This window comes from Glycine max, chromosome 20, assembly GCF_000004515.6.
Source record: "Glycine max cultivar Williams 82 chromosome 20, Glycine_max_v4.0, whole genome shotgun sequence".
NCBI classification, from domain to species: domain Eukaryota; kingdom Viridiplantae; phylum Streptophyta; class Magnoliopsida; order Fabales; family Fabaceae; genus Glycine; species Glycine max.
In genome coordinates, this window is record NC_038256.2 from 28,300,800 (window position 1) to 28,313,251 (window position 12,452).

Here is a 12,452-nt window from a genome sequence, read left to right on the forward strand (position 1 = left end):
CATAAAAAATATACTTCTAATTAATTTCAGAAAATAATTTGATATATTATCCTGAAATAAAATAATAAAATGGATGAAACACAACTTCTCATAATGTTTTATATATATATATATATATATATATATATATATATATATATATATATATAAACGAAGAAAAGTCGACTTCTTAGTTACTAATACGAGTAACAGCTAGCATCTGGTTTTATGTTCTGATGGGAATCACAGTCAGGAAATTGAGTGCATGTTCCACGGCAGAACTGTTTTCTTCTCACACCTGCATTTTATGGATACTTGAAAGTTGAAATTATGAACAATATATATAATGAAAAGTACAAAATAAACAATCAATGCCGAAATAGTTAAATCTCTTATGAAATTTAGTTGGGTACATACCAGATGAAAATAGAACGATAATCATAGCTGCAAGAATAACTTTCAGCAAAATCATTGAAACAAGTGAACGGGCCATTTCTTTTATACGATAGCTTGTGTCTTGATTATACTTTCTATCCTCTATATATAACTAAATAAGTAAAATAGACTCAAGTATTAAATGTAGAATATAACTTCAATATCATTTTGTTTCATTATTCTTAAAATTTACTAAGCAAATCTTTATATTTAAAAGTAAGTGAGGGTAAACATGTAATTTTATTTTTCCCGCTTTTTTAAGGATAAAATGATAATTTTATATTTTTTTCATACTAAAAAGGAAATATTTTACAAAGTACAATTATCTTATATATTGGCAGATAATTAATTATCTATAAGGTCACACAATATCTACAAATTACGATTATTTTATCAATAAGCCGTCATCGAAGAAAACGCGGTGATAATGTTGTAATTAATATGAAATGGGCAATGTTGGTTTTGTTAAAACCGACGTAGTTTATATTCTATTCAACAATGTTTTTTAAACAAAACTGTTGTGGTCTTGTCGGGTTCTGTGTGCAATAATATATTTTTTTATTCTTTCTCATAGAATATGGAAAGGCACAAGGTAGAACGAGAGCCTACCAGAACCTAACATAGAGAAGAACCACCATCACCGTCACCAGCAGCAGCAACAACACCGTAACGAAGCGTACGTGGGGCACGTGGGAGGAGTTGTTGCTAGAGTATGCCATGAACCGCCATGGCTTCAAGGAATGTGCAGTTGCGCACCATGCCACTTCTCGCCATCGCGGGCTGCTGGGAGTAGAAATTTGACGATTTCAGTCACTGATTCATTGACCAATGCAACGACAATGTTCCACCATCGCGCCATAATGGTATCGCCACCGCCATCTCCGATCACATCCCTTGGCTGGACGAATTGCACAAACTCCATGTCTTCGAGCTTCGTCGCGAGGTCCTACGCAATGACGTTTCCATTCTTTAAATCTCCATAGATAAAAAAAACTCCATAATATTTTATTCTTTTCAAGTTTTAGATCTAATTTTGGTATTTAACATTTTTCTTTTAATTCTTTTGTTTTTTTGTTTCTGTGAAGGCTGCTGCAATTGGAGGTGAATAGATTAGAGGAGGAGAAAACGAAGGAGAAAGACAAAAAGGATGACGAGAAACCAGATGTTGCAGTTTCTAGCGAGTTGTGGCCGAAAATGACAGAGAGACAGTCTAACACGCCGGAAAAGGACAAAGAGAGATGGAAAGGCCGGTGACACAGCCTATACAAAGATCTTTGTTGGAGGACTGGCTTGGGGGACTAAGAGAGACACTTTAAAACACTATTTTGATTAGTTTGGGGAGATCTTAGAGGCCATTGTCATCATTGACAATATCACTAGAAGATCAAAAGGATTTCTAAGAAGGAACCAGTTTTTGTTCCCACTTTCCTAAGTTTCCTTCTCGATGAAATTTTGAGGGTTTCATCATTGCTGAATCAACAATTCGGAACCAATTAGCAATGTTCAGATTCTGGCAATTCTTCATTACGCTCCTAAAACTTCTATTAAATTAAAATAAATTTTGTATACATACATACATGCACAAATCTCTTTATGCTTGGATTGTTTGGATTAATGGGGAAAAATGAAAGGGAAAAAGATGAGATGTAGTAGAAATAAGGGAACTCATTCCAATTGATTCCATTGTTTTCAACCTTTTTCCTTACCTCCCCAATCGAGTATGCGATGGCATAGATTTTTCTTTCTCAATTTTGTTAGGAATTTTATTGTTGTCCTTTATCTTCTTCAATCCTATAACACTAACCAAGTACAGGTGAATACACACTGTGGGAGGAATGATTGGCAGCGACTACTTTATTTTCCCATGGCTCCATTAGGATTGCTCTCCTTCTCCAAAAATAAGATTAAAATAATTGTTTTTCTTTTAGTTTTAAAATTATCATTTAACTTATATTTGTTATATTTTGCATCACCCCTCTTTTCTGTTTAGCCTTTTCGATCCCTACACATTTTTTGGGCACTTAAATATGCAATTAATTTATTTTAATATGTTTTTAATTTAGAAAAAAATATTTTATCCCCTTTTTTTAATTGTGAAGTTCTCATATAAACCAAGTCAAGCCCTGCGTAAGATGCTAGTGGAATCACCGTCAAAGTATTTTAGTTTCCAAAACATTTTTTATTGCCTTAGTTGCTACAAAATGTTTTCATAGGTGTGTGTCAGGTGATAATAAAAAGAGGATGATTGAAGTTTATATATTTAAGATAAGGGTAATATATAAGAATTTTGTTCTATTCTATCATGATATATCCAAACAATAGGACAGAAGTTTTATTCCATTATGCGTTAGTTTAATCTTTTTAGCCAATTTAATTGCTATTGCGTGTTTGGTCACATCACACCAAAGTTTCAGTAGAACAACGACAACAATAATAATAAACTGAGTTTCCGATTTAATAGCAGTTAATAACATATATGAATTTCTGATTTCATAGCAATTAATATTATATATGAATTTCTGATTTGGTAGAGATTACTAGCATATATGAATTTCCGATTGTGTGCAGGGGATCACAAGAGCAGCAATCACAGGATGGTTCCTCACAGTCACATTCATGGTATCTGCCGTCGGTGGTCAGTTCACCAACTTCATCCAGGCCTGTTACACCGACTGCATCTTCTTCTTCATTGTCGCAGAGGCCCTCATCTCATGTTCCACCTTCCAAAGCTGTTGCAGTTATTGCCATTTTGAAGGACAAGAGGTCTGTGTTTTTATCGCTTTTCATGATTTTAGTTGTATCTGATTTTGTAAATGAAAAATAGTTAGGAAGGGAGGAAGGATGTCATTAATCATAGAATTAGTACTTTCTAGTTACTCTGATGTTGTGAACTCTTCCAATTTTCAAATATGCTGATCTTAATTAATTTTTCTGCTCTTTATAAATTGTAGTGTTGATGAGTTGCAGAAGTTTTTATCTGACAAAGATGCGTATCAACAATTTTTGCATTCGCTTGATCAGGTCAACATTCAAACTAATGTAAGTTTCATATCTTTACTATCTCAGAATGTAACTAGTATGTTATGTTTACTTGCTGAGTTTGTTGAATTTTTTTGTTCCTATATACTGTACTGAGATGGAGTTCAGTTGCATGTAGTATTCCACCTTGATCTTTATTGTCGTCTTTGAGAGTGTGAATTGTCTCATTTGGAAATTATGGATATGTATGGGATTTGTTAATACTTGAGATATACTCATATTTTTTAAGGAGTGTGCTGCTAACTCTATTTGTTAAACTACTTCAAAGTTATTGTCTTTGATGTTAAAGGTACTTTCCAATTAACAAACCTTCAACTTGTGAATGGTGGCCATGATCATAAAGGTATTGGTTTTTAATTATTGATTAAAGTTTTCCTTGTACCCAATTTATTTTTTGAATGTTGACTTCAAGTAAAACAATGTAGTCCTTGTTTTCAGTGTATATATATATATATATATATATATATATATATATATATATATATATATATATATATATATAATAGCATGACACATTTAGTTGGCTTCATGTTAGAGAAACTTTTTGCTTTATTTGACAAGGTGGTTGTAGTATTGCCATCTAATTCAGTTCTTCTTTGGTCATCATACAGGTTACTATTCACTTCCTAATTCCAAAGCCACAAGGTAAATAATGGTACCATATATTACCTTTAAACATGTACATGCATCATTAATAATTATATTTATTTATAAGTTTGCAATGGCAAAGTGCTATGAGTTGTTATATGAATCCATATGACAAGTCAAAGTGGTTAAGTCTAAAGTGTTTCAAGTATATATAGATATGGTGCTGACTCAATTTATCATCTAGTATTGTGGAAGGAAGCTTAAATTATGCAATTAAAGGTTGATGATCTATTGAAATTATTCATGTCTGCAAGCAAAATTGTAAGCATCAATATTGTCATGCAGTTTTATGAGTCTAATTTTAGAATTGAGTCATGTTTATGTCTACAAGTGTTTTTTCCTCCTTTTACTCTTAAATACATGCTCACAAGATAAAATATCCCAATCTTTTCTTGAGTTCAATTATTCATGCGGAACTAAAGGATATTAATGTCAAGAAGCCAAAAACTGACCAAACGCTATGAGTTCATTAATGTAATTTTTCCAAGTGTTCTCTTTAACCTATTTTCTTTAGTATGCTACTACATGTAAAATGGTACAAGATCCTTTTACAAATATAAGATTAAGGTAAGGGACCAACAAGAGTCATTACAAAATCAAAGGAAATTACAGGTATGCTCCTTGTGAAGGTGTTTGAAAGACTAGTAACATTGAATTAAATTTTATATGTTGTACTTGCTAAATGGGTGAGCAAACAGTTATTGAGTTAAAATTATTTGCCTTGCTAAATCCAATTATAAGTCGGTACAGGTGCACGTTTGGAAAAAATTCGAACATACAATTATAAGGTACTCAATGTTGCTGTCTCAAAATATTTTAACGTAGTTACACACTCACACTCATGAGTCTCTCCAATCCCCATCCAAAATTGAATGAGTTTCTATACATTGTAATTTTATTCATGACAATTTTTCCCTTTATAAATTCTAAGGTGAGCAATGCTAATGTTATTCCATTAGAAAATAGAAGATATGTGAAAGACATGACATAATAAGCAATTAATTATTTTTAAGATTTTTGATAATCATGTTCATTGAGTGAAGTGAATAAGATTCAACAAAGTAGAGTTATGTAGTTCCTATTAGAATAGTGATTCGAGGTAGAACATTGCTATGTCCTATTAAATTTTCATTTTGTCTTGATGAGATTAAGATTGTTTGTGGCAGTTTATGTCACTTCCAAATTTTTCTTATCAGGACAACAGGGTTACTGACCACAGATTGAAGATAAACTATGAGCTCACCTCTTTTCTTGTGTCAAATTACAACCTTGGTCATTTTTGTGGTTCAAACTGTATAATATTGCATTATTACAAGGTTTTGTTGTACCAAAAGAATCTCAGAATAAGGTTGCAAAATTTCCAATTTTATGGACACCAGCACATCTTAGGCATAGTGATGTTGTTATAGCTGCTATCACCAGTTGTATAAATACTTCAAATCCTAGCGTAATGCTTGGAGCTGCATTGGTTGCAAAGAAAGCATGTGAATTGGGATTGCAGGTCAGTAGATGACTCTGCATTTTGCACCTTCATCATTATAACTTTATGATTTTACTCAATTATGATATGCTTGGACAAATTATATGCATAAATCCAATAAGAAGGTTGTCCCCTTGTTATGCTCCAGTGCCATAATTGGGCTATATGATATAGTGTTGACAAACAAACATAATCTGGGTTTGTCTTGGCTAATGCAGCACCTCATACAACTTAGCAATATCAGGTATGATTAACATTGATTTCTTATCCATTTTATTGTTATAAATTATAATGATATATAGTTAGTCACACGTTTTGTTATATATTAATAATTAATAATGATATTAGCTACATAAGGGTATGATATTGATCACATTTGCCAGATTTTCCCATATTTCATAGTTATACGCTTACACTTGGGTTGTCCATTTATCATTTTTCTTTTCTGTGTTGTATTGCCTAATTTTGTTTGGCATGCATGCTAACACATAGGATACATTTTTTTGTGCATTTGATTCCATAATCCAGTGGGTCCTACATATAATTGTTTGCTACTTATTTTACCTTCCTTTCAGTGAATATACTTGTTAATACCTGATTTTCTATTGCATTGCATGACAACATACATCTTGTTGTCTGTGTAGGCCATCCAATTTGGTGCTGTTAAGGATGAGCTCAATCGCCCTGCAATCAAAGTGAAGAACTCTCTGATATTCAATGCATTTGTTCTTTGTCAAGTAAGTACTTCTCGTCACCAATTAATGGGAAATTACAAAGCTTTAAGTTTAGTGGCAGGCCACTACATTTCATATTTAATTTTATCTATTTATACCTTAATTGGAAACCAAATTATTTTAAATTAATTTTTTTTTTAAATTACATTCTAAGGTGGTTAGCTAACGACCTTCTTAGAAAGATACCTTCTAAGACGGTCATTAGCTAACCACCGTCTTATAAGACAACATACCTTTCTAAGACAGTTTTTTATGAAATTGTCATCGAAAGTCTTAACTTTCAACGACATTAGCTTCAAAGACGGTTCAAAACCGTCTTTGTATATTGTTTTCCACTGTCGTCGTTTGTCCTTTTTGTAGTAGTGACAAAACTTTCAATTTTAGATCATAATAAAAAAAATCAGTAAATGAGATTAAAACTCTTAAAAAAAGTCACATACCGGCTTCTTTTCATTCCCACTATCTTCTTTTAATACCAATGCACAATTCTAGCCGTGCCGCTGCAAGTAACTTACTCCATTGTTATGCATCATTTTTTCGTCTTTAAAGGATTTTTCGAGTAAGCAAGAATTTGTCTTTAGTAGACAATAGTTTGTAAAAATTAAACATTAGATTCATCGAAGTAATTTGGATCCTGTTGGGCAAATCTTTCTTTCAAAGCACCAAAGTTGGCCTTGGAACTTTCGGTATGTATGGTGGTGCAACAAAATGTTCCTCTAAATTCATGGTATCCGTACCCACGGGTTTCCAATACCCGTAAATATTAAAACATATTTTTTATTTGTACTTGTGAAATATAATTTAATTTGAACTTATATAACAGTGTAGTTTTAGTTGACTTTAATTTTTAGAAACTAATTTCTAGATAATGTTGGTTGGAGATTACAATAAATTTGTTTTTTTTTTCTTTATTTATTTATTAAGAATTATCCGTGGATATTTTTAATTTTATTGAATATTTGATTTTTTTAAAATATTAAAATTAGTTTTAAAAAGAAAATATTAGAATAAGTACATATATGATAAAAGTATTTTTAAAATATTTACAAGTATCCATTCATATTTAAAAATTCACAAGTATCTGTTTAATTAGGGGTAGTTTTGTAATTTCACATGCATTAAGGGAATATTTGATGTGTGTGTTGAGAAATAAATTTAATTGAATTGGGAGAAGCCCAATCCAATTAAATTTTAAAGGGGGAGGTGAACATTTGTTTGCTACACCTCATTGCCACATCATATAGTCACATTTTGTGCATGTCATTCATGCTTTACATGCCTCATGACACCTAAGCACACTTAGTGGAGAATCTTGGACTTGATCTTGGATTAGTGGACTGAACCATAGCTAAAATTCACTAATTATAATTAGTGAAATTTTGGCTCTAAAATTTGGCTCTACAAATTCAATTTCAAATTCAAGTGAAATTTGAATAGAAATTCAAATTTGCCTTTAATTTTGTGTGACACTTAGGCTATAAATAGAGGCCATGTGTGTGCATTTTTTCAACTTTGATCATTTGAGAATTACACTTCAAAGTTCAGACCTCATTTGAGGCACAAAATTTCGTGCTCCATCTCTCCCTCTCCCTCCACTTATCTTCTCCTACCTTCAGGCTATTATCCATGGCTTCCTATGGTGGTGAACTTCTTCTTGACTCATCTTCTCCTTGAAGTGGTGTATCCAATCATCTTTCTTCCTTCTCCATTCCGCTTCCAATTATCTTCAAAAAGCGAAGGACTCCATTGACGAAGAAGATCCAAGGCCTACAAGCTCCACATGGAGCTACATCATGTGGTATCGAGAGCATCTTCGTGTGTGTGATATTCTTTTGTTTCCCCTATCTTTTTGTTCAATCAATTCACTTTAATTCCTTGTTCTTCATCTTATTCTCCATGTATATCCTCCATTGTCTTGTGGTTTGGTGCTGTTTAGAGTAGATTCAAAACAATAAACCGATTAAATCTTAGATCTATACTTGTTCTTGCATTTATATGGTTCAAATTTTATAGATCTACCCTTGAATCATGTTTTTGTGTTTATTTTAGGTTCTATCATTTTCCAGTAATAATCTTCTTGTGCTGAACCTTTAGATCTAAATTTTCTTCCAAAATATTGATTAGAAAAAAAAAACACAAAAATCTAAGTGTAAATCACTTATTCCATGTTGTCTTAGAGTCATGTTTAGTCATAATAATTGTCACATTATGTTCTAAGTTTGTGTTGAATTTTGATTTTGTTGATTGAAGTCTAGATACATTTGTTAATGTATTCTTGTCATTCTCAGCCTATCTTTTGAATTTTGAGTCTAATTCATGCATGTTATTTAGTTCATAACATGTTCTAAATTAATTCCTAGAAGTAGTCTTGTTGTTGAACTTTGTTTTGTTTTCTACGTTTCCTATATGATGCCTATGAAGAACTTGAGTTGTGGTGTGGAGTTGTGACTGGATTTTTGAATCAAAATAAGTCTTAAGCTCTCTTCAATTGTGTTATTCAAGACATTTGAGAATAAGCAAACACAAATTGTAATTATCCAAGCCTTAAGCAACATAAACATTACTCTTGATTTCTAGGTTGAAATCGCTGGTGCTTGCAGCTTAAACATATGTATTTGTAAAAATTACTAGGAATTGGTAACTACGAATTTTGAGCTGAAATTTTTACTGAATTTTCTAGACATCCGGAAAAAAATTATAAAAATTAACCAAGTGATTTGGATAAAAGTTAAAAATATGAAAAATCACACAAGTTGGCAGGAAAATTAGTGTCCAGGAAAAAAAAGTGAAAAGGAAGTGTGCTTGTTGTTTTGGCTTGAAATTTGTTCTATAATTGGTGCCTATTTTATACCAATCTTAGTTATGAAATTTAAATTGAAAATTACTGTGGAAACAAGTGCCAAAACTAGAGGTTTTGAGTCTTATTTTTTTTTCAGTTTTTTTTACTCTACTCTAGAGCCATTTTAGGTTTCCCTTTGAGTCCTAGCTTGCTTTTATGTGTTTTTCATTGCTTTAATTGTTGAATAATCCTTGAAAATTTGTCTTCTTAAAAATCTATAGGTTTAGCTTTCATTTCATTTTTTTGGTCTTTGGTTATTGTTGTCTCTTTGTTTCCTTGTTTGTGAGTTGCTATATAAGGATTGGTGCCATCCCTTGAAGAATTTGATTCAAGAAGAAAGGGGCCAACCACCTTAAGAGCTATTGGACTTAGAAGGACTCCAAATTGAGTGAATCACCAAAGGGAGAACAACCACCAAAATTGAGGACCCTTTTGTAATTTTCTAATTGGCGATTTACTTACCTTCATTGCTTTCAAGTTTTCATAACAAAAAGACCTTTCATTGGAAGTGTGTTGAGATCCTCCAATAGGTTACCAAACTTCCATTTGTGTGTAATAATTTTAGGCAATTTTCCCATAGGATAGTGAGTGTTTTGTTGGGAACCTTAAATCTGGTCATCCAAAAACTCTTAGGATTTGCCTAGTTTACCTTTCTTGCACTTTAATTTCTTGCTTACTTTCATAGCTTATTTCCATTACCTTTCATTGTCAAACTGCCTAGATAGCTTGCCTTTTACCAATTAGTTTTTACCTTATCTTTCACACCTCTTTTTGTGTTTATTTTGGCTAGTTTCAACCATAGTTTCTTTTAACTTTTGTTTTCAAACCCCCAACAAGAAAGAACCACAACTTTGGAACCAACATGAGTCTTCATTCTTCATCTAGTGTTAATGGTGAGTGTTCTACTCCTAAGGACCCCTTGTATGAGATATTAGATGAGTTGAGATCCCTTAAGTTGTGGAAAGAAAAACAAGAGAGAAAATAAAAAGGGAAAAAAAGAGTAGAAGAAATAAGTCAAGATGAAAGAGAGATAATAAGGGAAGAAGAAAGAAGGAAAATACTAAAAGAGTTAAGAAAAGAAAAACATGCCACCTATAGTAGTCATGACTCTTGTAAGAGCCTAAGTGAAGAACTTCCTGACTATTATGAAGGAAGGCATAGGTCACATCTTAGACCTAACTCCCGTAGGAGTGAAAAGTAACGAAAGCCTCAAGAGGCTAACATTAACCTCTCATACTTCCATGGGAAGGACAATGTAGAGGCTTACTTAGATTGGGAAATAAGAGTAGAGCAACAACTTAAAAGAAAGTCTACTTCAAAATCTTATGGCTCTCACTCTTATCCAAAGTCTAGGCATCTTAGGGGCGACACCTTGTAAACCCAAAGATGATAAGGGGAAGACAATAGAAAAGCAACCCCCTAAGGCTAGTATGCAAGAGAATACTAGCTCTATAAAGTGCTTTAAATGTCTTAAAAGATGACACATTACTTCTCAATGCCTCACCAAGAAAACTATGATTATGAGGGGCTAAGACATTGATAGTAGCCAAGATGAGACTACTACTTCACCTTCCTCTAATGAAAGTGAAGAAGCAAAAGGGGAAGGATCTAGCGAATAAATCTACCCCCAAGAAGAAGGACAACCTTTAATGGTTAGGGAGGAGTGTAAGGAGGTAAGTGTCTCCTCCAAGAAGTTATCTAAGAAGGAAAGTCATTTTGCAATAAAGACAAATATTAAAGAAACTTCCCTTCTTAGACAACCTCCATATCTTCTCCTTTGTAAAAAGACACTTGTTAGCACTGCCACACCTCTTGTGATTGATATTATTCCTCAAGTAAAGGAGTTGTTGGATGAGGGTTTGGTTCGTAAGAGCTTAAAACCTTGTGCTTTGTTGGTGCCCAAAATAGGTATTATTAGGCATCAAATCCCAAAAATAGGTGATATGATGAACGTGTTGAGTGGTGCAACCCTCTTTTGTAAAATCACTCATGCGCCCAACATCTTCAAGATTCATGTAGATAAGGACTTATTAGGTAGGCTTGTTCTTATTTTTGGTTTCAATAGAAACCTAGGTGCTCATATGAAACACCTTAGGTTTTTCGTAATTTTTTGTAGGAATAACCAACATGAAAATAAAGAAAAAGGTATGTTTTATTCCATTACTTTCTTGAACTTTTTAAATAGTGATCAAGGGGTTCCCATAGACCCTAAAAGAATAAAGGTCATTCCTGAGTGGCTCACTCTACCAAGTATAAGGGAAATTTGGGGCTTCAATGACTTAACAAACTTTTACAAAATGTTTGTCCCATATTTTTATATACTTGTAGCACCACTCATTGAGTTGGTAAGGAACCATGTTCTCTCATGGGAAGATGGCCAGGAAAGGGGTTTTCAGTCCTTACCCTACTCTAACATACCCAACACCACTAATACATATGTTTTTATTCTTTTTACAGGTGTTGAGAAAAGAATCCCTGAGTTTCAAGAACCTCTGGATTTATGGTCAAATCCTTTTCAAGGGGAAGGGAATGATGCGATCCTACCCCCCAAAGGCATTGGATAGAAGACTCCAAGAAGATTGGGCCAGAGAGGCAAGAAAAGGCCCTAGGGTTCTCATGAGCCTTAGGGTAGATTTTGGGCCCATGGGCTAAGCATGAGCCCACTTATCTTTGTACATATTAGATTAGGATTTCATAATTTTTGGGCCTTGTATTTAGGGCTCCATAATGTAGGTAGGGTACCATAGAAATGTAGGATTTTACAGCCCTTGTATTTTAGGGCACTTAGACTAGTTTTTGTATTAGGGGTAGTTTTGTAATTTCACATGCATTAAGTGAATATTTGATGTGTGTGTTGAGAAATAAATTTAATTGAATTGGGAGAAGCCCAATCCAATTAAATTTTAGAGGGGGAGTGAGCATTTGCTTGCTACACCTTATTGCCACATCATATAGTCACAGTTTGTGCATGTCATTCATGCTTTACATGCCTCATGACACCTAAGCACATTTAGTGGAGAATCTTGGACTTGATCTTGGATTAGTGGGCTGAACCATAGCTAAAATTCACTAATTATAATTAGTGAAATTTTGGCTCTAAAATTTGGCTATACAAATTCAATTTAAAATTTAAGTGAAATTTGAATAGAAATTCAAATTTGCCTTTAATTTTGTGTGACACTTAGGCTATAAATAGAGGCCATGTGTGTGCATTTTTTCAACTTTGATCATTTGAGAATCACACTTCAAAGTTCAGACCTCATTTGAGGCACAAAATTTCGTGCTCCTTCTCTCCCTC

At 33.1% G+C, this 12,452-nt stretch overlaps 2 protein-coding genes across 2 annotated transcripts; both read left to right on the forward strand.

Annotated features, from left to right (window-relative positions):
- The first annotated feature begins 945 nt into the window (after positions 1–945).
- LOC106797567 (uncharacterized) lies at positions 946–3,075 on the forward strand. Its single transcript, XM_014772376.3, has 2 exons — positions 946–1,357; positions 1,500–3,075. The coding sequence occupies exons 1-2, from the start codon at positions 1,155–1,157 to the stop codon at positions 1,666–1,668; spliced, it is 372 nt and encodes a 123-aa protein (XP_014627862.1). The 5' UTR covers positions 946–1,154; the 3' UTR covers positions 1,669–3,075.
- On the forward strand, positions 2,933–11,827 carry LOC100801006 (vacuolar protein-sorting-associated protein 37 homolog 2; the record flags this gene model as incomplete). Its single annotated transcript, XM_041013536.1, has 5 exons — positions 2,933–3,177; positions 3,366–3,796; positions 4,065–5,825; positions 6,226–6,318; positions 11,612–11,827. Coding segments are annotated over 2 exons (429 nt in total), but the record flags the coding sequence as incomplete, so codon positions are not given.
- Positions 11,828–12,452: the final 625 nt, after the last annotated feature.

Bases quoted from the DNA above. Each gene is read 5' to 3' on its own strand.
- LOC106797567 (XM_014772376.3), top strand. From the start codon at position 1,155: ATGTGCAGTTGCGCACCATGCCACTTCTCGCCATCGCGGGCTGCTGGG. The intron at 1,358-1,499 runs GTCCTACGCAAT...GTTTCTGTGAAG, and splicing joins TCTTCGAGCTTCGTCGCGAG to GCTGCTGCAATTGGAGGTGA.